This window comes from Eriocheir sinensis, chromosome 25 (assembly GCF_024679095.1).
Source record: "Eriocheir sinensis breed Jianghai 21 chromosome 25, ASM2467909v1, whole genome shotgun sequence".
NCBI classification, from domain to species: domain Eukaryota; kingdom Metazoa; phylum Arthropoda; class Malacostraca; order Decapoda; family Varunidae; genus Eriocheir; species Eriocheir sinensis.
In genome coordinates this window covers 19,129,535-19,155,696 of record NC_066533.1, presented here as the reverse complement: position 1 = coordinate 19,155,696, position 26,162 = coordinate 19,129,535, and the positions used below count along the sequence as shown (strand labels likewise).

At 45.1% G+C, this 26,162-nt stretch overlaps 1 protein-coding gene and 1 long non-coding RNA gene across 6 annotated transcripts; both read right to left on the bottom strand.

The window, feature by feature from the left end:
• Nucleotides 1–5,252: 5,252 nt before the first annotated feature.
• On the bottom strand, nt 5,253–12,924 carry LOC127003565 (E3 ubiquitin-protein ligase RBBP6-like). Of its 5 annotated transcripts, XR_007757150.1 has the most exons (7): nt 12,448–12,923; nt 11,976–12,078; nt 11,129–11,284; nt 10,889–10,973; nt 10,566–10,662; nt 5,604–9,112; nt 5,253–5,444 (listed from the first exon to the last, which is right to left on the bottom strand). XR_007757150.1 is itself a non-coding variant. In XM_050870439.1 (6 exons), exons 2-6 carry the CDS (start codon nt 12,072–12,074, stop codon nt 5,674–5,676), a joined length of 3,876 nt encoding a protein of 1,291 aa, XP_050726396.1. In that variant the 5' UTR covers nt 12,075–12,078; nt 12,427–12,924; the 3' UTR covers nt 5,493–5,673. The 5 variants fall into 5 exon arrangements, 4 of the variants coding, with proteins under 4 accessions (XP_050726396.1, XP_050726397.1, XP_050726398.1 ...); XM_050870439.1 differs by lacking the exon at nt 5,253–5,444 and having other exon boundaries at nt 5,493–9,112; nt 12,427–12,924; XM_050870440.1 differs by lacking the exon at nt 5,253–5,444 and having other exon boundaries at nt 5,493–9,112; nt 12,442–12,924.
• An 11,098-nt stretch (nt 12,925–24,022) lies between these two features.
• Nucleotides 24,023–26,152, bottom strand: LOC127003564 (uncharacterized). Its single transcript, XR_007757149.1, has 2 exons — nt 24,875–26,152; nt 24,023–24,832 (listed from the first exon to the last, which is right to left on the bottom strand). It is a non-coding gene; the product is annotated as an uncharacterized LOC127003564 (long non-coding RNA).
• Nucleotides 26,153–26,162: the final 10 nt, after the last annotated feature.

The following is a 26,162-nucleotide window of genomic DNA, read 5'->3' as shown; positions in this document are numbered from 1 at the left end:
CACTCCCGACTTTCCAAGGAGGGAGGGAGTCAACGGCGTTGCGTTCGCATTATCGTGTTCAGGGGAGCGTGTCACCGTGCAGTGTCCCAACAATGAACGGCAGTAATTCGTTCGTGATTGAACTACATTACTATACGCCTTACGGCCGCCAATCCCTTACGCACGCCAGCAGGCACATGCGTAGCTCAGGGATACGCCACCTGTCTCCCGTTCATGTTCTTAATTAAACATATCGGGCTCCCATTATAATATTATAGAGAAGATGGACCGGGTTTTCATGGGTGATTTTCCCGTTCATGGTGCAACAGTCGGGTAAAACTATCACAAACATCTCAAAAGTCCATGAAAATCGCAGCAACTTCCACTAGAGGCGGTGAACCGAGATGCCGATACGTTTACGAATACGAGGTTTTATTGCACAAGCGAATAGCCGTTGTCGACCATCAAAGACATACTCAAACATATATATTCCCTTCTTAAAATCCATATCGCGAGGGAGAGATCCATTATTATCGTTATAGGAAGATTTCAATTACTCCTCCATTTTCAACGTATAAAAGAACTCTCTACGACAATCTGCTTAAGATGTATTTATAACGAACAGAAACACAATAATCCAAGCACAATATCCTTCAAACACGCGTAGATATATACAGCGGCAAGGTTACAGAGCACTTTCCAAGAACTATCTACGACAACCTGCTTAGGATGTATTTATAACGAACAGAAACACAATAATCCAAGCACAATATCCTTCAAACACGCGTAGATATATACAGCGGCAAGGTTACAGAGCACTTTACAAGAACTATCTATGACAACCTGCTAAAGATGTATTTATAACGAACAGAAACACAATAATCCAAGCACAATATCCTTCAAACACGCGTAGATATATACAGCGGCAAGGTTACAGAGCACTTTACAAGAACTATCTATGACAAGCTGCTTAAGATGTATTTATAACGAACAGAAACACAATAATCCAAGCACAATATCCTTCAAACACGCGTAGATATATACAGCGGCAAGGTTACAGAGCACTTTATATGACAGCTTTCCATACACTCAAGAGGAAGATAATTGGCGTAATGATTATCCGTTGAAAACACGGCGGAGAAAATTGCACACGAGGAGTTCCAAGCAATTATATGAAACGAGATAACGAGGGGCAATTGAAGCCAGCTAATGGGGGCGCTAACACCCTCCATTACCTCCTCATTATTATTTCATTACGGCCTTTTATTGGACTTGCTGGGAATGGCTCTCAATTTTCAAGGCGTCCTGTAGCCATTAGTAAGTCATCACGTGCTTGCATAAGGAAGAGGTAGATTATAAGGGAAGGTTTTATAAGGCATTCCGTGACTACCAATGAGCCTGTCCGTCTTAGTTTGTGAGGTTAGGAAAGGAAAGGAAGAGAAGAAGAAATGAAAGAGTTCGTTTTTTTTCTTTCTTTTTAGGTTTGGGAAGGAGGGGAAGGGAAGGGAGGGAAGGGATAGAAGAGATGCCTAAGTTAGTTTTTTTTTTCATTCCTATTTCTTTCATTTTCCCTTGCGTCCTAATTAGTGTGGAAGGAAGGAAGGAAAGGGAGAAGGGAAGGAATGCACAAGATAGTTTTTTTTTCTTTCCTATTTCTTTCATTTTCCCTTGCGTCCTAATTAGTGTGGAAGGAAGGAAGGAAAGGAAAGGGAGAAGGGAAGGAATGCACAAGATAGTTTTTTTTTCTTTCCTATTTCTTTCATTTTCCCTTGCGTCTTAATTAGTGCGGAAGGAAGGAAGGAAAGGAAAGGGAGAAGGGAAGGAATGCACAAGATAGTTTTTTTTTCTTTCCTATTTCTTTCATTTTCCCTTGCGTCCTAATTAGTGTGGAAGGAAGGAAGGAAAGGAAAGGAAAGGGAGAAGGGAAGGAATGCACAAGATAGTTTTTTTTTTTTCTTTCTATTTTATCTTACGTTTAAGTTTGCGCTGACTACCATTCGACCCTATAAAGGCTGACACAAAAAAAAAAAAAAAAAAAAAAAAAAAGATAGCCTAATATGAACTCGGGGGCGTTAATTATACCTATTGAACTCCAGTATAATGACTCCAAAGATGATAATGATAATTGCCGCTGAATATCAGAGCAGCACAGTTCGATAAGGTAAAGAGAATGCAGAATAGACCGTCCCACGCGCCACAACACCAGGCGAATAATTGCTCAACGGTGTGGGCGGTGATGACGTCTAAGGCACAGGTCGAAAATATGTTGTTATCAAGACCATTATTTATTTAGCGTGATCGTTTCTCTTGCATTATTCAGCGAGTCGGCTCAGGATGATTCTCCTTCGAACTATATAGAGAGCTCTTCCTTTCCCTTCTCCTTCCTTCCCTACCTTTCCCTTGCATCTCCTTCCTTTCCCTTGCATCTCCTTCCTTTCCCTTGCATCTCCTTCCATTCCCTACCCTTCCCTTCCCTTTTCTACCTTTCCCTTACCTTTCATCTCCTTCCTTTCCCTACCCTTCCCTTTCATATCCTTCCTTTCCCTACCCTTCCCTTCCCTCTCATTTCTTTCCCTTCCCTTCCCTACTGACGAGAAACAACACATTATAGAAGTGCGTCGTTGAAAAAAAAAAAAATCTGAGCGAAACGATTCATATGGCCATTAAATTTCTATAACGACTCCTTGTTTACGTTGTTACGAATGGCCTACTGAGAGATGCTCCGAGTGACAGCCACGGCGCCCCTCCTAACATGGGCAGTCGGACCTTAGGGGTAAATTATCAGAAAGCAAAGATGATTATAACGATTTTTTTTTACAGCAAAGGAGACAGCTCAAGGGCACAAAAAAAGGACACAATAATAAAAAAATAAAAAAGCCCGCTACTCGCTGCTCCTAACCAACTCCTTACCAAGCAAAATAGTGCATGTTTGGGATGCTTCACGCCCTAACAATTAGCATACCAACACAACAGAATAAGAACCCTCACTAACATGGGCAACGCAACCAAGCACATCAAACTACATGAAACTTGCAATCTTGAGTCCACTATAAAAAAAAATATAAAAAATAGCCCCTTAGTAGACATTGGGTGCTGTGCAGTTAGTTGCCTCATAATCTAACATTACCCCAAGGAAACTACCCTGTCAAGCCCTTTAGCAGTCACAGGAGACAACAGCGACTTAGTTACTTCATATACCAAAGATGAACACCCCAAAACATACCATCACAAGTCCATTAGCCCCTTAGAAGCCACAGGAGACGGCACAGACTTAGTTACTTCATATATCAAAGATGAACACCCCAAAACATACCATCACAAGTCCATTAGCCCCTTAGAAGCCACAGGAGACGGCACAGACTTAGTTACTTCATATATCAAAGATGAACACCCCAAAACATACCATCACAAGCCCATTAGCCCCTTAGAAGCAACAGGAGACGGCACAGACTTAGTTACTTCATATATCAAAGATGAACACCCCAAAACATACCATCACAAGCCCATTAGCCCCTTAGAAGCAACAGGAGACGGCACAGACTTAGTTACTTCATATATCAAAGATGAACACCCCAAAACATACCATCACAAGTCCATTAGCCCCTTAGAAGCAACAGGAGACGGCACAGACTTAGTTACTTCATATATCAAAGATGAACACCCCAAAACATACCATCACAAGCCCATTAGCCCCTTAGAAGCAACAGGAGACGGCACAGACTTAGTTACTTCATATACCAAAGATGAACACAACAAAACATGGCATCACAAGCCCATTAGCCCCTTAGAAGCAACAGGAGACGGCACAGACTTAGTTACTTCATATACCAAAGATGAACACCCCAAAACATACCATCACAAGCTCATTAGCCCCTTAGAAGCAACAGGAGACGGCACCGACTTAGTTACTTCATATATCAAAGATGAACACAACAAAACATGGCATCACAAGCCCATTAGCCCCTTAGAAGCAACAGGAGACGGCACCGACTTAGTTACTTCATATATCAAAGATGAACACAACAAAACATACCATCACAAGCCCATTAGCCCCTTAGAAGCAACAGGAGACGGCACAGACTTAGTTACTTCATATACCAAAGATGAACACCCCAAAACATACCATCACAAGCCCATTAGCCCCTTAGAAGCAACAGGAGACGGCACAGACTTAGTTACTTCATATACCAAAGATGAACACAACAAAACATAGCATCACAAGCCCATTAGCCCCTTAGAAGCAACAGGAGACGGCACAGACTTAGTTACTTCATATATCAAAGATGAACACAACAAAACATGGCATCACAAGCCCATTAGCCCCTTAGAAGCCACAGGAGACAGCACAGACATTTGCCCCATTATCTAACATGAATCCCCAAAAAACTACCACCTTTGCTCCATTAGCCCCTGAAAAGCCATAGTAGACAGCACAGACAGTTGCATCATTATCTAACATGAACCCCCAAAAACTACCACCTCTGCTCCATTACCCCCTGAAAAGCCACAGGAGACAGCACAGACATTTGCCCCATTATCTAACATGAATCCCCAAAAAACTACCACATTTGCTCCATTAGCCCCTGAACAGCCATAGTAGACAGCACAGACATTTGCCCCATTATCTAACATGAACCCCCAAAAACTACCACCTTTGCTCCATTAGCCCCTGAAAAGCCATAGTAGACAGCACAGTTATTTACCTCATTATCTAACATGAACCCCCAAAAACTACCACCTTTGCTCCATTAGCCCCTGAAATGCCATAGTAGACAGCACAGACATTTGCCTCATTATCTAACATGAACCCCCAAAAAACTACCACCTTTGCTCCATTAGCCCCTGAAAAGCCATAGTAGACAGCACAGACATTTGCCCCATTATCTAACATGAACCCCAAAAAAACTACCACCTTTGCTCCATTAGCCACTGAAAAGCCATAGTAGACAGCACAGACATTTGCCCCATTATCTAACATGAACCCCAAAAATACCACCTTTGCTCCATTACCCCCTGAAAAGCCAGAGGAGACAGCACAGACATTTAGTTACCTCACAATCTAATAAAGTCCCCCCCAAATACCATCCCCTTAGCACCAACAGAAAACAGCAGACAGTAACCTCATAATCTAACGTGAACCAAATATTTCTGCAATCATTAATACTTTTTCCCTGCACTACAACCTCACCTCTCTTCCATGCTGCAAGTTTTCATGATATGGCACATTTGGCTAATAATCACTTCATTTCCTTTTGATTAGGTTAAGGACTTGGGTGATTTCAATAATTTATTCACATATAAATAGCATTCATCCATATAATTAGACTAGGCATTGGGTTAAAAAAAACAGTAAAGTCCTATAGTGTTTGTTATCCACTACTTTTTAATCGTTTCCAACCAGTCTTCCTCATCATCGTCTGAGCCAAAGATGGGGTTACCCTTATCTTTTGCCTCATAAATGTTACCTTAATTTGGGCAGAGGCTCCCAATACCACCAATACCAAAACAGTAAAGTCCTATAGTGTTTGTTATCCACTACTTTTTAATCATTTCCAACCAGTCTTCCTCATCATCGTCTGAGCCAAAGATGGAGTTACCCTTATCTTTTGCCTCATAAATGTTACCTTAATTTGGGCAGAGGCTCCCAATACCACCAATGCCAAAACAGTAAAGTCCTATAGTGTTTGTTATCCACTACTTTTTAATAATTTTCGACCACAGGGCTTCCTCCTCGCTGTCCTCCCCGTCATCATCTGAGCCAAACACCGGGTTACCCTTGTCCTTCACCTCTGGAATATCGACTTGAGTCTGCGCGGAGATCCCTGGTGTTTGTCCCTGCCCTGAATATTCCTGAGCACCGGCAGCCTCGTCCTTCTTAACCCTGGTGCCAAAGAGGCGTTCGTACTCCTCGATGCTGCCTATGACGGGGACGGCACCCTCGGACGGCCTCTGTGCCTCCTCCACCTTCTCTGCCATGACCCCCTTAGTGGCCTTCTCCTTCTTCTGGATCTTCTTGCGCACTCGGCTCAACATCTTGCTACTCGTCACAACCTTCTGCACCTTCTCGCTCTGCAGCCACCGCATGCTCCAGCTGGCGCCGCCCAGGTCCATGTCATCGAAGTTATCGCTTGCGTCTTTGCTGGTTTCGATGACTCCGATGATCTCCGTGTCCTGGTCGATTTTCCGCATCGTTTTGTCCTCCGATTGTGATGTTTCGGGTGATGTGTCTGGCTTGGGTGAGGGGGACAATGGCCTCTGCAACAGCTGGGAATTCTCAGTGTCGCCTGCTGGTGTCGGACTACTGAGTGACTTGCCTGGCTGTTCTATATCCTCTGACATTTCCACTGGTTCAATGCCGTGGGTAGTTTCCATTCCCTGGTCAGCATCCTTTGGGGAGCTCTGTGATGCTTCTGACAGTGTGCTCTTCCATAGTCCAACCCCTTCCATTGCTAGGACATCCTTCGTTTTGTCTTTCTTCTTCTTCTCCCTCTTCATCCACGATTTCTCAGGGACGATCATTTCTATCTTCCTGGAGGGCTGTACACGCCTCCGGATCAGTCCTGTCTCTATCCTGATGGGGTCAACTGGTGCTCTCCTCCTCCGACGCAGCTCCCTGAAGACCCTCTCCTCGACCTCCTTTTCATCCTCACTCTCCTTGAGTTTCTTTGTTGCCTTGGAAACGTCCTCACTCTGATCTTCATGTACTGCGGTGATGTCTTTATCTGCTTCCTCCTCCTCCTCCTCCTCCTCCTCCTCCTTCTGGGCACTGGTTTCTGAGCTGTCACTTTTTTCCACTATCTCCTCCCTCTCAGAATCTAATGCCATGTCTTCATCTTTAGGTTCCACTCCCTTATCTCCACATTTTTGGCTTCTTGTGTCAGTGGAAGATGATGTCAAGGCTTCTGTTTGCTCTTCCTCCTCCAGTGAATGAAGGGCAGTTGTGGGTTTCAAATTTACAACTTTATCTGCTTTTCTTTTCCGGGATTTCTTGAATGAGATTTCCGTCACCTCTGTCTCATTTAAGTTCACCTCGTCGGACTTCACAGCATCACCCCCTGAGATGTGGGTATCCATTGCATCCTCTACTGTATCTTGTTCTCTCTCCTCACTCAAACCATCACTACTTTTGCCCTTTGAATCTACTGAGCCATCACTGAGAGGGTCTGTCCTTAATGATTCTGACTTATCCTTGAGTTTACCGTCAGGAGAGATATCCCTGTGTTCCCTTTCATCATCTTTAGGGGCATCTTCAGTGTCCTCAGGTGAACTTTCCGAGTCATCCATACTCTTTCTACTCTCCTTTGAATCTCCGGCATGACTCTCCTCTTTGGAAATCGCCTTATCTGTATTTTCCACACCTTTATTGGCAGGTATTTCACAGGTGGTATTGGTGGCAAGCTTGAGTGAGTCTTCCATACAATCTTCCTGTGTTTCTTTAGTCGCCGGTTCAGGCTTGGTCTCGGGGTCAATGGTCTTCTTGGTGAGCTTTCCCTGATCAGTTTGTGGGTTTATATCTGTTGTTTTTGCTCCGTCTAATCTTGAGGAGGTGATGTTGGTTACAGGAGGTTTTTCAGCTTGTTCCTTACTCTTCTGTTTCTGCCCTGTGTCGCCCTTGGTGGAGCCCTTCACCTCCGCTTCACTGTCCGAGCTGATGACTATTTCCTCACTGGTTGGGGGCTTCTTGACTGGAGCAGCAGGAGCAACAGCCTCAATATTATCAGCCACTTGCTTCTTCTTCAACGGCAGGTCATCCAAGTCTATGCCCTGCGCGATACCGACCGGCTTCTTCTGCAGGGAAAAACTTATACTGGCACGCTCGATCCGATTCACCGGCACCGTTTTCTTAGCAGGTGCATCCTTCTTTGTGGCCTCAGGGTTGTCGTCGAAGTCCTCCTCAGAATCAACAAACTCTATATCGCACTTATGGCCCCAGTCCTCCTCCCGGCTGGGGCTGAGATCCTCCGCCGGGGACGCCTTCTTCACCTCCCTCTTGCCGCTGCTGCTCTTGCGTGGCTCCTGACTCCTCTTCCTCCCGTAACTCCTCTTCTGGTGCTCGCCTCTCCCCTTCCTCTTCTCGGGACTCCTTGACCTGCTGTAGCTTCGCGAGTAGCTCCTCCTTCTCTTCCTACTCCTGCTCCTACTTCTCCTGCTGGTTCTTCTCTGCCGACCTCGCTTGGGGCTTCTGCTGAGGCTTCTACTGTAGCTTCTGGATCGACTTCGACTGTAGGTGGACGAGGATGAGTAGTGACTGCCACTGGACATGTCGGTTGGGCTGCACGCTCCCTCCTCCTCCTCGTTGCTGTCAATTTCGCCTTCTTCCTTCTCTGAGGCTTCTCGCTCCGCCCCGTCTTGCGTGAGGTTTCCATCAGAGGCGCCGTCTTTGCCATCCTGGGTCTTGGAATCTGTTTTGTTATCCGTATTTTCCTCGCTGTCCTCCTTGGGTTTTTCGTCGTCAGGTTTGTCCTCATTCTCGTTTGTTTTCTCCTCATCCTCCGAGGACTTGCGTTGGCGGTACGTGCGGTTCTTCTTGGCGCGTTTCATCCTCTCCTCAAACTCCTTCCGTGTGATTTTCTTCTTCTTGGCCGCATGTTTCTCGGAGCTGCTGGGTTCCTTTGGCTTCTTGGAGCTGCGTCCGTGGCTGTCCTCCTCACTGTAGCTGCCGCTCCCTCTCTTCCGGGACCTGCTTGAAGTTCTTTTGCTGTCCCCTGGTGGGCGGTGGCGCCTCCTGCGGTCTCCTTCCCTGCCGTAAGTCCTCCTCCTTCCTCTGCTTCTCTCCTCCACCAACTCCTCCTCACTCACGGCTTCTCTCCCTGAACTCCTTTGTGAATCATCCTTGGACTCAACTGGATTTGTCGCCTCCTTGCTGCCACCTCCTGCTGCTGCATCACCTTCCTTGGTTATCTGCTTGGCACTCTGCATCACGGCAGCGATGGCGTCCTCCGTTATCTTCTTCCCCTCGTCGCCCTTCTCCAGCATGGTCTTGATGATCCGCGCCCGCATCTCAAGTTCCAGGAGCTCCAACACACTCTTGCCTTCCCCGCTGCCTGTGCTGTCCTCCAACCCAGGCTCCACCTTGATCTTCTTCAGGAGGTAAGATTCAGGGGTCTGATCATCACCCAGCCTCTTTTCTCCTCTGCAAGAAAATGAGGCAAATCATTCATGTATTCTGGATGCCCCAAGCAATGCGTTACCCCTCCTGCCTCAGTGTACCTCCCGTCTGGCTATGGAGCACGTGCCTCAGCAGGTCCACCCACTCCTGGTCACCCGCTCAGGGCAACATGCAGACCACTGCTCAGCGTTTCCGCTCGCTCATGCTGTTCCTGTGCTGTATTCTAGTGCTGTGTTGAGGAATTTAAATGTGACTTTCCTATGTTGTGGACTCGCCTTAGCCTTGAGCTGTCTGTTGTGTGTCGCCAAGCCAATAAGGTTGCCACAAGGGTGTTTTGTGCTCCCATGCTCCACTAATTATTGCTGTGTGTGTGAAGTATCCCTTATTTAAACTTGCATCATGTTGTAAAAACTTGTTCTGCCCCTGAAGTCACCAGAGCTGAGCCATTCTTCAGATCACTCCTCTCACAAGTCTTGGGTTGGTATTATAAGACGCTTCTGACTCTCACATCATTTCTAAAGGCCAAAAAAGAGGATGAATGCATTCTCATGAGTGTTTTCAGGCTCACAGTAGAGAGGCCTTGCCAAACTACCATCTGGGTCAGCAAGCTACCCATGAAAAGGCCCACAACCCCCCCTTAAAAAAAAAGGCAGAGGGCCTAAGTCCCTGCCGGTACACAGCTTCCTCCTCGTCAGGCCCTTCAGAGTGCCTCCTTGTGACACCTTTGCTAACTGGGACCTTGCAGACTAGAGCCTCAGAGGTCTTGCGTGCATGGCCCACCAATCTATGGACACACCCTGCCACATCAACAATCTAACCCAGGCAGGTGGGGCTCATGGCCATGCTAGGCAATCCACCTGGGCCATCAGCCAACACCTAGGGTTGCCTACAAGAAGGGAATCCAAGTAACATTACCAGATTATCGCACACATGACATTGTATTTTCTAGTTTCTGGCCCAAAAATATTGCTAAAAAGAGCATTAATAATTACCAATTTTAACAATAATTAATATAAATGCATATTATCTTTGTGGGTACGATAGTTTTTGGTCAGAAATTGACAAAAACAATACGCCATGTACGACAATCTGATAATGTTGCATCCAAGGCAGAAAAATTCACTCTCCAAACCAAGATACATAAACAACGTAATCTTCATCAAACCATCCAACTCCATAAGGGAAAATGAGGACGTTAATCCGGTAGCAGCGACGGGCCAAATTTGTGGCTTTACCGAGTACCAGCGACGGGCCAAATTTTTGCCATGATATAAACCCCCCAAAAAATAGATGGTGCATAAACTGATCACAAATGCACTGATATATATTATGAAATGCTTTACGTGAGTCATTATTCTTTCTCATTCTTCTCGTTTAGAGGAGTCTTTACGAAACATAATCCTCGCAGCTACCGGGGTAAACAACGAAAAAGAAGAAGAAGAACCCTGTCTCTAGGCATACTCCCACTGCGACTTACTTGGTGTTTGCATCATTCTGTGTTGAGTCCTCGGCAGCAGCCTCTCCCTTGTCGTCCTCCTCGTCCTCACTGCCAGACGATCCCTCCATCACCTCACCTGGTCACCAATACATCAAGATTAGTATACAAACACTGGATTGAAAATAAAAAAAGTTTTGTTTTATGGCAGGGAAAACAAATATATATGCTTGAAAAATATGAATAAAGGACAAACTACACAATAATATATGAACTGCATATTTATTACATTTTACTGATAGTATGCTAATACTGTATCTTCAGGATATTGTACTGTACTGCACTTGGTTCATTAAAATGCTTACCACTGATGCAACACAGGATTCTCTTCTTGCTCATTCCCCGCAACTCATGGATACAAAGCCTCTTCAGTTCTGTCAGTGGAGTGCTCTGAAAACCAAGGCAGAGTGATGTTACTATAATCCTTCCATCACAGTTTTCTAACACTGCAGCAACATACAAGGTTACAGCAAGTACCAGTCTAATGCATCACTGAGAACATGCTACAAGCCCCCACCGTGCCCTCCCCTCACAGTGACACACACCTTCAGCACGGGTGGCAGCATGGCCTCCAGCTTGGACCCACTCAGTGTCAGGAACATCTGGTTGACAAGTTCCTCCTGGTCAGAGATGTAGTGTGACAAGGGATACATCTTCTGCTCCAAATCCAGTTTATCTGCTTCACTTTCAGAGTCAAAGTTCTGAAAAAATGACAAGCAGAAAAATAGTATTAACTGTTTGAGTAGTACCATATCTTACCCTTTAGACGGCAGTGAAACTCTATATAGAAGGTCCAAAATTCAGTCAGTCAGTTTTGTATGGCAATAAAATAGCAACACTTCCAGATTGAGGTAGAATCTATATATAAGCATTTGTTAAAACATCTTGTATGCGCCGTAACTACAGCTACTCTTCAAATACTGCCGCCGTCTAAGGGTTAATAGTTTTATACCAACACACTGATACTAGTCATAAATTTGTTTGTACAAAAATCAAATTCAACAGGGGAAGAACAAGTCGGAAAGGATATATAACAGGGAGCTACATAAACAAGCATGATTGGTAAATAGTAAAACTTTAACCCGGAAGCAGCAACGGGCCAAATTTGTGGCTTTACCGTGTACCAGCAACGGGCCAAATCTTTGCCAAGATATACATAAACCCCACAAAATAGATGATGCATAAACTGATCACAAATTCATTGATATAAATATATTATGAAATGGATTGCGCGAGTGATGATATTTTTTAATTATTCTCACTTAGAGGGGCCTTTAAGAAACATGATCCCAGCAGCTACCGGGTTAAAGGTAGCGATGTGTGAGACTTTAGGAAAGCAAATGTCATCATGGGACTAAGGGAAGAAGAATATTTGTGGTTATTGATACTCACATCAGCTCCCTTCATTTTCTTCTTCTTTGCTTTCTTTTTCATCTTCTTCACCTTCATCTTATTCACCTTTGGGAGGATGGCTGCGTCCTGAGTCACCATTGTTCTGCAGGGTAAAGTCTTTCAGTCTGAGAAGGGTAGACACACAGATAGACCTATGGCACAAACGTCTGAATAAGTGAACATCAGTGGCTTTATTTCAGGTTAGAAAATAACATAATACTGAAAGGGAAGGTGTGTAAATAAGAAGAAGGGAGGAACGAGAGGAGGAGGACCTAAGAAGCGATACAAAGCGTTACAGGTCAAAAGAAGAAGAAGAAGTACACCCTATTCTTCCAGCTGGCCCCCAGAGACAACATCACAAGGGGTCATTGTCTCAAGCTCCAAAACCCCCGGGAAAAGAGAGGAAATGTCTTCTTTGCCGCAGGGGTAATAAACAAGTGGAAGAAATTACCTGCAAGTGGCCCGCCTGTACCTTGTGATGATGGTGTCAAATGATTGAGGACGTTGTCGATTTGTCGTTCTGTTTTCTTCTTATTCTGGAGTGTTTTAGGGCCGTTGAGGAGTCCAGTCAGCCCCGCCAGTCCTTCTTCTTTTGGCGTGTTGTCATCCTCTGCCTGTTGGTTAGTGACGCTGCCGAGCCTGCTTGTTGTTGTTGTTCCTCGGCAGCTGAGCTTGAACTTGATCTGGTTGACATAGGGACTGCACTTCTTCTTCTTCTGGAGTGTTTTAGGGCCGTTGAGGAGTCCAGTCAGCCCCTCCAGTTTTTCTTCTAGTCCTTCTTCTTCTTTTGGCGTATTATCATCCTCTGTCTGTTGGTTATTGAGGCTGCCGAGGCCGCTTGTTTTTCCCCGGCAGCTGAGCTTGAACTTGATCTGGTTGACAACTCCAAACCGGGAGTTCTTCCGGATAGGTCTCCATGCAGGGCAGAATCTATCGACTTGCTCAATCCAGGAACTCTGTGGACGTCCCCTTAGCAGTGTCGAGTTCTGGGTAGGGTGCTACATGCCCGTAAAGCCGGAGCTGGTGTTCACGGAGTATGCAGGTAATAAGCTTCGAATCAGTTTCACGGAGTTATCACCGCTTCGACACATTGTCATTCAAGCGATATCCCATGCTTCTGAATAGGCACTTGTTATCAAAAGCATGTCAGTCCGCCTCTTCAAGTCACTATTCAATGCCCATGTCTCACATCCATACAGTAAGACATGCATGATGGACACATAGTAACTAAGAGATTTGGATCTTTGTCCTTATGCACAGTTAACTATCGATAACGCCATACACCCGTGCTGAGCGAGGCAATGCGTGGCAAAGAATCCGTCGTAAGATTTGACGAGACCTGCCGTAGTTCTGCACTGTTCTACCAAGGTGTGTGAGCCTTTCCAAGACCACAATGTCCTCACCATAAGAATGAACAGACTTTAGTTTCATCTAGTAAGCCTCCTCACCTGTATCTTGATCTTGGCCCAGGAGCCCCTTCTCAAGAGTTTCGCCTCCTCGTGCAGTGCCTTGAGAGCCATCACGTACCTAGACCTCCAGTGACTCCACAGAAGTGTGACACTGCAAACAGATGCTTCACAATTAGGCCTACTGATCCACAACTCTGCCTAATAAGCAATTCATTTAAGAGTTGAAAAGTAATGGGGCAAGGACTGCGTTCACGAGAAAGTAGCTGTTCCACAGGATGGAAAGGTACCAAAACGTTTGGTAGTGCACGAAGACCAAATTACAAGTTATGTCATGCAAATTAGTGACTTGAACTAGTAGGATACCACTCAACGCTTACATTTCACCCATGCATGAGTCACAGACGACAAGCATTGCACTAGCTGTAGGTAAAATAATTATTAATGCTCGGTGAACAATCCTTATTTTTTGTCCTGATAATTGTCGTGTCCCAGGTCGACGTCCGGGAAGCGTGCCACGTGCCCATATGGCGTGCAAGGACTAAAAAAATAAATGGTAACTCGATCTTGATTAATTTCCGTCAACTATAAATGGTCGCTGGTTCGACAAGGTTCGACACCCCGGACATCAATCCTGCTCATAGGGTTGTTTCTGTGCGAGACAACCCTGTGTGGAGGAGACCATCAAGCTAGGGGACGCCCACCTAACTCGTGAATGGGGCAAATTGCATGGTCAATCCTGCCGAGAGGAGCATAGAATGACAATTAAGGATAATATAACTGCGTGGAGCCTTTACTTAATTGCTATAGGGGAGGGACCATCGATCGGGAGTAAAGACGGCGGGTGAGTGAACATAAGAAGAACATAAGAACATAGGGAGACTGCAAGAGGCCTAATGGCCTACACAATTAAGGCAGCTCCAGATTTCCCCCCCACTACCACCTGTCATCCTCGTCCATGTAGCTATCCAGTCTACTCTTAATTAAAACAAGCTATCATCCCAGCGACTCACTATGTGATTGCTGAGTCTATTCCATTCCCCCACCACCCTATTACTAAAACAATGCTTGCCTATTTCCCTCCTAAATCTATACTTTTCTAATTTAAATCCATTACTGCGTGTTCTATATTCCTGCTGGCTAATTTTCAGCACTTTACTTATATCGCCTTTGTTGTAACCCTTGACCCATTTGAATACATCTATCAGATCTCCCCGCACTCTTCGTCTTCCTAGTGAGTGTATAAGTTGAGATGTTTAGCCCCTGAATCATCTTGGTCATCCTCCTCTGAACTGATTCTAGCAAGTTGATGTCCATTCTGTAGTGTGGGCACCAAAACTGGACAGCATAATCTAAGTGAGGCCTAACTAACGCTAGTCTGAGGATGACCTCTGCACTTTTGTTGGTTACCGTCCTGTTAATAAATAAATACCCTGCTAGCCCTATTCCTCGCACTAATACATTCCCAGCCAGCAAAAAATATGGGCCCCATATGGGTTTGTGAGTGGGTGGAGTTGGGCCCATGTGGGCCCTTCGTGGGCTATATGTGGGCAAATGTTTATGAGCATGGGTCTGATGTGGGACCCATATGGGCAATGTGGGCCACTATGGATCAGCTGTCAGGAATGTTCTAAAACTTATTTTGTGAATTTTCTCTTCCCCAGCCCCTGCGCCTCTGTAGCTGAATGGTTTCTGTGACCAAGATCAATAGAATATAACAGGTCTTCTCTACCTCGTACCAGATTTCTCCTCTTCTGCGCATTAACGTCACCAGCAGCCCCTCAGACTCCTTCGACTAAAACCTACCCACCACCAGTCTTCACCTGACCACAGGTGTAGACGCATCCTGTGTGCTCCATTTTCTTTATTTCGATGGGTGACTTAAGTATTTAGGATTAAGGAACTAAAGCAGTCACAATTAATGGGGCAGGGGTAAGAAAAGACTGGGTAGAAGAGGTTAAGGTGTTACAGAGGGTGTCAGGGTGGACAGGAGAACTGTTCAATAGAGGATGAACACACACACACACACACACACACACACACACACACACACACGAAAACTGAAACGGTTTCAGTATCCCATGAAATATCTTTCTTTTTCCTTATTATTCTCCGCCTGCTCACTATCCCTCTCTGCCCTCTATCTCTTTTGATGACGTCAAAACCTGTGCGTGAAAAGACCTGGTCTATTCTCTTGATCTTGTTAAGGTTTTTCATTATCAGTTATCGGGAATAAGGTTTTCTGTCATCGTGCCCAGCTATGCGTATAACCCTTCCTGCAAGCATGGTGTATGGGATAATGCAATACAGACATACATCATCGAGACTCAGCCCTTTTGACCTCATACAAACATCTTATTCATCATTTCCCTGTTATGTTTATTAGTTTGTGTATATAAGTCATTACGTATAACCCTTCCTGCAAGCATGGAGTGTATGAACGAATGCAACACACACATCATCGAGATTCAGCCCTTTTGACCTTATACAACGATCTCATTTATCATTTTCCTGTTACGTATAATTGTTTTTGCATAAATTTCAGTAGGTACAAGGTATAACCCTTCCTGCAAGCATGGAGTATGAAAGAATGCAACACAGACACATCATCAAGAACCAGCCCTTTTGACCTTATACAAACATTCCATTCTTCATTTCCTGCTGCGTATAATTACTTGTGTATAAATTTCAGTACGTATAGCCCTTCCTGCAAGCATGGGGTGTATAAAAGAATGCAATACAGACATGCATCGCAGAGAACCAGCCCTTTCGACCTTATATACTAACCTTATTCATTTTCCTGTAATATATATTAGTTTGTGTATAGAAATCATCACGTATAACCCTTCCTGCAGACATACAATCATATGTCATCAAGAATCATCCCTAAGGAAACAGAAGGCATTTTAATCAAACCATTTTTCGTTACGTATATTTACTTGCGTTTAGAAATCACGTATAACCCTTACTGCAGACATTCAACCATACATCATCAAGGATCAGCCCTCTCAACCGTATATGTGTGTCTTCGTATGGCGGAGACACTGTATAACGGGGTGTATGGTACTGTGTGTGTGTTCGTGTGTTGACTTTATTTCCACACCACCTTGATTTGAGGTAAAAGTCTTGGCGCGTTTTTTTTTTCAAGAGGTGTCCCCCGTAGGCCTAATCCTCTTTTATTTGGTCAGGAAATTGTTACGAAAGAGTGCACGTTGTTATAAAAGCACATGGGGTTGTAACAAAAGGGTACAGAAGTGCTTTGAAAGCATACGTGGTTGTAACGAAAGTGCGCGGTGTTGTAACAAAAGCTTGCGGGGTTGTTTCGATCAACAGTGTATGGGTTTGTTGCAATACCCAAAATCCGTAGAAATTGTAAATAGCCGTAGCAGCAAATATTGTCATGCAGAAACCATATATAGTTGTTAATACCAGCAGCAGCAGCAAAAAGGTTAATGTGAATAGTCGAAGAGGAAGTTAGGTTTGGCATTCAAAAGCCATAGTTGTTATTGATAGCCAATCGCAGCAGCACCAAAGCTGTTACGATACTACCATTATGCCAGATTAATACGCTCCCCATATGTATTTTCCCATAGCACGTACTTAAAATATATCCCACTCCCACTGGTAGACATGTAAATATATAGTTTAGTACACACACTTAGAAATATAAAACCCAGTACCTTTTGCTTAAACTATACCACCTAAACATAAGTAAATATATCGCTTCATACATTTACTTACAAATATAACCCAGTAACGTACGCTTAAAATGTCGCATCGTACATATACTTACAAATATAAGTATAATTCAGTGCGTGTAGCCCTTCCTACAAGCAATACAGACATACATCGTCGAGAATCAGCCCTTTTGACCCTATACAAACTTCTTGATGAATATTCATCATTTTCCTTTTATGTATAATTGATTTTATAAATTTCAGTACGTATAGCTCCTCATGTAAGCTTGGAGTGTATATATGGGAGAATGCAACACACACACACCATCGAGAATCAGCCCTTTTGACCTGATACAAACATCATTCTTCATTTTCCTGTTATGTATATTAGTTTATGTATAGAAATCATCATGAATAACCCTTCCTGCAGACCTACAATCATATGTCATCAAGAACCATCCCTAAGGAAACAAAGCATTTTAATCAACCTTTTTTCGTTACGTATATTTACTTGCGTATAGAAATCATCACGTATAACCCTTACTGCAGACGACACTGTATAACGGGGTGTTTGGTACCGTGTGTCATTGCCACAGTACGAGGTGCAACAACACAAAGCAGATTTTATCTATAGCGCGTGCCTGTTCCTACGCCTTTTGCCTGGCCCATGCTGCCCCCCAGTGCTTCTCTTAAATGGAGATGCTGAAGTTGGGGTATATTAAAGGTCTGGGCAGAACATGGGTAGCAGAAGTAAGGGTTGCGATAGCCGGAGCAGCAGTGCACACTTACAAATATATAACCCGAGACTTCATAGATGCGTAAACATATCGCGTAGTACGTACATACATGAAAATATAACCTGGTACTTTAAGTTTTAAAAATATTCCTTACAACACACTTAGATATATACATATACGTCAGAACCTTTCCACTTCATTCTTCTGGGGGAATAAGCTGTTGTTCAAGGCAAGGACTGGAACAACAAATAAAGGAGAGAAGCAGAGATGAGAAGGACAAAAACTGCAGCGTTTGTATAGGGGAAAAGGAAACAAAAAGAGCACCTGATAGTGGCCTGTGACAGGTATGAAGAGGAGAGGCAAAGGCTATTAGCATCTGTGGTGGAGATCATTGGGAAGGAGGAGTGGCATAGCAGAGTGGAGGAGGAAGACGGAGGAATAAGTACCGTGTTAGGACCATAAGGATGTAAAGAGGAAGCAGTGAAATTAATACCTCACACAAAAATTTTCTTGGCATGTTGCTGCAAAAAAAGATCTGAGCATGTAGTGAAAGTTGAGTGAAAAATGTAATAATGGAAAATAGCAAAAGCGCATAGGTAGGCAAATCAGGGAAAGAAATGGACAGAAAACCTAAGTTCAGGATGAAGTGCTCAGTATTACAAGTGAATAAAGGGCAAGGCAAGGCAAGGGAAGGCAAGGGAAGGGCAGGACAAGGCAAGGGAAGGGCAAGGCAAGGCAAGGCAAGGCAAGGCAAGGGCAAGGCAAGGCAAGGGCAAGGCAAGGGAAGGGCAAGGGAAGGACAAGGCAAGGGAGACCAACGCACAGGGCTATATATGGCCAGCCAAGAAGACGAGACGCACAGGGCTGGCCAGCCAAGAAGGCAAGGTCAGGGAACGCACAAGGCCAGCCAGCCAAGAAGACGAGACGCACAGGGCTGGCAGCCAAGGCAGGACAAGGCAAGGGAAGGGCAGGGCATGGGAAGGGCTGGGCAAGGGAAGGGAAGGGAAGGGCAGGACAAGGGAAGGTCAGGGCAAGGGAAGGGCAAGGCAAGGCAAGGGCTGGGCAAGGCAAGGCAATTAAGTCAAGGCAAGGGCAAATCAAGGCAAGGGCAAGGCAAGGCTTAAGCATTCATCCTGAACTTAGGTTATCTGTCCTTTTCTTTCCCTGACTTGCCTGCCTATGCGCTTTTGCTATTTTCCACTATTACACTTTTCACTCAACTTTCACTACATATTCAGATCTTTTTTCCCCAGCAACATGCCAAGAAAATTTTTGAGTGCAAGGGAAAGGCAAGGCAAGGCAAGGCAAGGCAAGGGCACCACCACCACCACTATCACGTACCACCACCACCACCACTATCACGTACCACCACCACCACCACTATCACCACGTACCACCACCACCACCATCACGTACCACCACCACCACCACCATCACGTACCACCACCACCACCACCACCATCACGTACCACCACCACCACCACCACCATCACGTACCACCACCACCACCACCACGTACCACCACCACCACCACCACCACCACCACTATCACGTACCACCACCACCACCACCACTATCATGTACCACCACCACCACCACCACTATCACGTACCACCACCACCACCACGTACCACCACCACCACTATCATGTACCACCATCACTATCACGTACCACCACCATAAGTCATCGGCGCATGGCCAAAGACCACCCACCCACATGTCCTAAAAACCACCTATCAACCCAGACTCCAGATTCTCTCTATATAAGGATAAAAAAATGAGCTGCGGGGAGGTAGAATGTGCCAACTAAGATGGCATCATTATAAACATTAACCACACCAGGCCCCGCCAAAAAAAAAAAAAAAACAGGTCCCACAAAAAAAACCCACCAGGCCCTATAAAAAACACACCAGGCCCCACCAAAAAAAAACACCAGGCCCCACCAAAAAAAAACACCAGGCCCCACAAAAAAAACACCAGGCCCCACCACAAAAAAAAAAAAAACCAAAAAACACCAGGCCCCACCAAAAAAAACACCTGGCCCCACCACAAAAACACACGGCCCCACAAAAAAACACCCGGTCATACAAAAAAAAAAACACCAGGCCCCACCAAAAAAAAAACAAAGCCCCACCAAAAAAAAAACACCAGGCCCCACCAAAAAACAACAACCAGGCCCCACCAAAAAAACACCAGGCCCTACAAAAAAAAGACACCAGGTCCCACAAAAAAACACCAGGCCCCACAAAAAAAGACACCAGGTCCCACAAAAAAACACAAGGCCCCACCAAAAAAAAACACCAGGCCCCACCAAAAAAACACCAGGCCCCACCAAAAAAAAACACCAGGCCCCACTAAAAAAAAACACCAGGCCCCACCAAAAAAAAACACCAGGCCCCACCACAAACACCAAGCCCCACCAAAAAAAAACACCACGCCACCCAAAAAAAACCCAGGACCACCAAAAAAAAAACCAGGCCACAAAAAAAAAACACCAGCCCCCAAAAAAAAAAAAACAGGCCCCACCAAAAAAAACACCAGGCCCCACCAAAAAAAAAACACCAGGCCCCACCACAAAAACACCAGGCCCCATAAAAATCACAAGGCCCCACCAAAAAAAAAACACCAGGCCCCACCAAAAAAAAAACACCAGGCCCCACCAAAAAAAAAACACCAGGCCCCACCAAAAAAAAACACAAGGCCCCACAAAAAAAACACAAGGCCCCACAAAAAAACACAAGGCCCCACAAAAAAAACACCAGGCCCCACCAAAAAAAACACCAGGCCCCACCAAAAAAAAACACCAGGTCCCACCACAAAAAAACACCAGGTCCCACCACAAAAAAACACCAGGTCCCACCACAAAAAAACACCAGGTCCCACCACAAAAACACCAGGCCCCACCACAAAAACACCAGGCCCCACCACAAAAACACCAGGCCCCACAAAAAAACACACAAGGCCCCACAAAAAAACACACAAGGCCCCACCAAAAAACACACAAGGCCCCACAAAAAAACACACAAGGCCCCACCAAAAAACACAAGGCCCCACCAAAAAAAAACACCAGGCCCCACAAAAAAAAACACCAGGTCCCACCAGAAAAATCCACCAGGGCTCTCCAAAAAAAAAAACAGGGCCCACCAAAAAAACACCATGCCCCACCAAAAAAAAACACCAGGGCCCACCACACCCACACAGTATAGATGGACCACTATCACCCACACCCTCACAGTATAGATGGGCCAATAACACACCCACCCACAGTAATAGATGGACACGAACACACACACCAAGATCGTAATAGATGGGCCTCTAACACCCACACCCACACAATAATAGACGGGGCACTAACACACCCACCCACACAGCAATTTCTACCCAGACACACGGATGGAAAGAAGTTGGAGGTGGTGCCAAGAGAAAAGACAGACAGCGAAAGCTTAAAGCTCTGAATCAGCTACCTAACGTCACCTTCTGAGGGAAATAAACCGAGACGTGCTAAGCGAATCCGAAACGAGCCATCCAGAGGGAACGAAACACATGAGCGGGAGCGAACCACCAAACATACACAAACTACTTCCTCCCTTCACCTTTGTTGTTTACTTGCAACAATAAAATGTCAATCAATCAATCAATTATTCACCACACAACCATAAAAACAAAATATAAATATCCCCCCCCCCACCCCCGTGAAACTACTAAAAACTGAGAATGGATACAAAACGATGATACAAAATGGGATAAATCAAAGGAAAATGAAGGAATTGAACTCTTAAAATGTATACAAACAAGCTGTACTGCCTGGGGGTTGGGATGGCATGCTCCTCCCTTCTCCTTTGTTGTTTACTTGCAACAATATACTATCAATGAATCAATCAAGCTAACTACCCACATGCTGTCCTTAAGACCACCTGAACTCCTGATTCTCTAAATGAGGATAAAAAAAATGAGCTGCGGGGAGGTACAATGTGCCGACTAAGAAACATAAGAACGAATTAAAAGTAACCAATCACAATCAGGAATGTTGGGGCAAGAAAGGTAAACCACAAAGGATCACTGGCAGGACACGACACATCACAAATAAGGTTACAATGTATCAACTATTGCCGGGGATGCCATTACAGTGTTATCTCTCCCATCTCATTGCAGAGGTGTTTCGGTTCAGGCCGGACTGGAGTGGGTGGGAGTAGGGGAGAGCCGGTATGATTCAGATACTTTTTAGAAAAATATTTTTAGAAAAAGAAGTTTAAGTAGTAGTGTAATTTTGTTGACCTGCTTTCCGTTTCCATCACAGCTCCCGTTTCCATTATTTTATTATTTTATTTATTTATTGGAGTTACTGGATAATTCTTCATGTCCGATTCTTTTTCTTTTTTAGGTTGCTAATAAATATTTTTATTGTTATTAGACTATGATCGAGTAGTCGAGTACCCATATCACCGAGATATCCACTCACTGAGTGGTGATCTCTCTCTCTCTCTCTCTCTCTCTCTCTCTCTCTCTCTCTCTCTCTCTCTCTCTCTCTCTCTGAATGAAGTGAATATTTATTTTTTCGATAAAAAAATAGCATGTATAGTTATTATGGATGTACTCGATCATAGTCTAATAACAATAACAATATTTAGTAGCAACCTAAAAAAAAAATCGGACATGAAGAATTATCAATAAATCCAATAAATAAATCCGAGCAACTGGTACCGGTACCGAGCAATCTGGTACCGGTACCGTACCGTTTAGCTGGTACCGTTAGTACCGGTACTGGTACCGGTACCTGCCCACCCCTAGTGAATGGGTGGCTAAGGAATATAAGTGCGTAAAAGGTTATGAGAAGATAACACGCGAGCGAATGAGCGAATATATGAACGAGTTACTGAAATCCCTCATCTCAAAGCCTCGAACCCCCCCCAAGAAACCAATAACTAGTTAGGTAGGTAGGGTTTGATTGTAATGCCGAAAAGGAGTCACGTGAAGAAGGGGGAGGAGCTTAGCGAGGAGCAGAGGCGAGAAGGAGAGGGCAAGGAGACCCGCGGGTCAGTGAGGAAGAGCACCACACGCTTGGAAGACGTGAGGAGACGAACATTCTACAGCAAGGAGCGGCAGCGAGAAACCACAGAGAAGCGGGCTGGTCAGAGAGTTGTCCATCTCTCCACTCAGCCCCCGACCCACACACCACCCACGGCCTGCTGTGTGAGGCGGGCTAGTCAGGAGACGAGCAGCAGGAAGCAAGAAAGGCACCGAGTTGGAGTTGAGTGAGAGTTGTCCATCTCTCCACTCAGCCCCCCGAAAACCACCACAAACCAACAAGAGGCGGGAAGAGGTCGGGCCCCCCAAAACACTGCCCCGAGCTGCTCCCTCTCCACACCAACTGGCGCCCGCCTCTCCACACCAAGAGACGCCCGCCTCTCCACACCAACCGGCGCCCGTCTGTCCATCACCAGGATCGGCCATTCCCATTGTGGACGTCCCCTGCCGAGCCCGACGCTCACGCCAGCTCCTGCTTCTCCTCCTCCAGCAACCAGAGCTAAGCATTATGAGTATTCCCCAAATCTCCCTTGTGCCGGTAGCTAGTTAGATTAGAGGCATATAGCCTGTCAGTCAGTCATTTCTAGTACTCCGCTAACCTTTGAAAAATGAAACTAAACACATATTTATATACAACCTCACTGTGAGTGTCATCATTTGGAACCTGTTTTCCTGCTCATTTGGGTTTACTGAACCCTTACACACGCCCCCCCCCCATAGTACATTATCACCATCCAGTTTCTTAATACTGTCTCACAAGTGGTTCACACGGAAATCCTCCCACCTTCCATAATTAATCACAAGTAACGCCCTTCTGGTCACAAACCTCGGAACGAGTGTTCACTTGTCCTGAGGCCTTACCATCCGGGACCAGCGCTCGGAAATGTAGACTACTACCACGCTACTACATACCAGCACAACCATAGTGATCGTCAAAAGGGGATGTAGCGACACCCATAAAAAAGACAATAGGGAGAGAACGCTACATATGGTGGCTTTAGCGGTGGGATTTCCCTGTGAACCATTCCCCCCCGCCTTGTTAAGGCGGAGTTAGCTAGAAAGGATAGTTAATATTGTTTTCCCTGTGAATGATTGATTGTTGGTCACCCTATTGCTTTGCAGTCTTAACATTTTTTTTTGGTGTCTTTGCATATACTTGTTTTTCTCTGTGTTCATAACACCAGAGAACATGTTTATATATAGAGTAGCACTTGTAGGGCATAGTCATATTCCAAGGGAATTGGAGGTATCGGAAAAAGAAATTCGAATAGATATTTTTCGTGCACCAGGAGCCAAAGCCGGGAATTTCTTTGAGGATGACTGTATTCAGGCAGTATGAGGTGGAAAGGGAGGAGGTGGAAGGAGCGTGCGCGTGGTTAGTCTCTCGCAGAGTAATGGAAAGTGGTAGTCTGCAATGGCGCGGTAATTATCACGTTCATGGGTTTTATATATTTAGTTTGCTTATGGAACTTTGACACAATGGAGAAAACTACAATGGAGAAAACTGTAAAGGAAGAGATAGCAGACATGCTGGGCCCATGGGAAAGTGAACACTGCCCAGACCAACAGCGTACTGACACTGACCAGGAAGACCCTAGGGCACAAACAGTCAAAGGGCCACAAGCGGGTGACAGTGAAAATGGAAGAACTCGAGGAAGAGTTAGATTTTCTCAAAACCTCAATGTTAGAATTAGTGGACCGATTACGTAGAGGCCAAGAAGACACGGTCACTAAACCACTACTCGAACCAAGGGACATGCCCATCCTTGAAAGAAGACACTTGAAGGGAGTAGGAGGTAGATTTGAGGTATTCCTTTCCCAGATAAAACAATATACCCCACGGGGGTAAGATCGAAAAAGAATAGCTTTGAGTCGAGTAGACGCCGAATTAGCAGTTTACATTCAAAGCACTCTGAAGCATGGCCCCGTGGTGGAGTGGGAAGAGTTCAAGAAATCACCGATCCGGGAACTAACAGATCAGTAAAGTTAAAGTATTCGACGCCTTAATTGACCTCAAATATTCATATGAGAAAGTATTCGACGCCTTAATTGACCTCAAATATTCATATGAGGAAGACTCTACTGAATTTGTCACCCAACTTGAATGTAAATTCGCCCTCCTGGAAGTCCCCAAGAGAAAAAGTAATTAAGTCAAAGCTGCTAAAGGGAATGCCTCGGGACAGCAGGGAAAGGCTAGAATTATATACAGACAATAACTTTCCCCTTGACACCTTCCTGGAAAAACTAGAACTACTAGTAGCCCTAGCAAGGAAAAAGACTTGTCTTTATGGTGAAGGACTACGCTCCTTCAGCTGGTGCATCAGTCACTGGAGCATCACCATTAACATCCCCGCAGGCTGAATCCTTGGCCGAGCCTACCGCCTTAGCCTCCTATCTCGATCGAATCGAGCGCAGACTAGAGCGGTGGGAAGAGCAAAAGAAACCACCTCGAGAGAGAAGGACATACGTGTACTGCCCGTATTGTAGGTCCACAACACACTACGTGCAGTCATGTTTTAAGAATCCGGTTCGTGTTTTGATTGTTTGAGGATGAACTGCCGAAGAGTACCCTGGTTGTCCAGGGAGGAAGACCTTTCAGATACGGTGACTGGCGCAAGCTGGTCCCCAATAATCACAGTCAACATCAAAAGCCATATGCTAGAGGCCCTGCTCGATACTGGTAGCGAAATGTCACTAATCAAAGAGTGGTGCAACAACTCAATCTCAAGGTGGTTACAGGAAAAACCATCCCGCAATTACAAGGGATCACAGGGAAGAAACTCAGAATCCTAGGGCAAACCACTACCTCCATCATAGTTGGTGACAACCAACCTTTAGAAGTACCCCTAGCCATCGTACCCGATAATTACTTAGAACCAGCGTTGTTGTTGGGCATGAATGCCCTGGGAAGAGTAACCCTAACCCTTGACCACCGAAACAAGAAAATTATCTGGAATAATGTCACCTACCCACTTAAATATCATGAACATTCGCTATACGGGAAGGTGACTCTCATAAAGATCCAATCCATTACCACCAACAAATCTTCCCCGACCAAAGCTTTCGTGAGACTAAGAGCAAAATTAAAATTACCACCTTTCAGTGCCGCTATGAGGGAAATCAAAGTGGATGAAGCACCTGGTACTACCCTGGTGGTTGACCCGGAACATAAGAACGTGCAAGGAGGGTTTCCTCTCATTACGGAGGTAACCGAGGAAGAAAAAATATTCCTCCCAATGATCAATAATAGTAAATTAGACCTAACACTACATCAATGGGTATTCCTGGCAAGTTATGAAATAATAAACAGTAACCTTGAAGAGTTTCCGGAGGCAAAAGAGT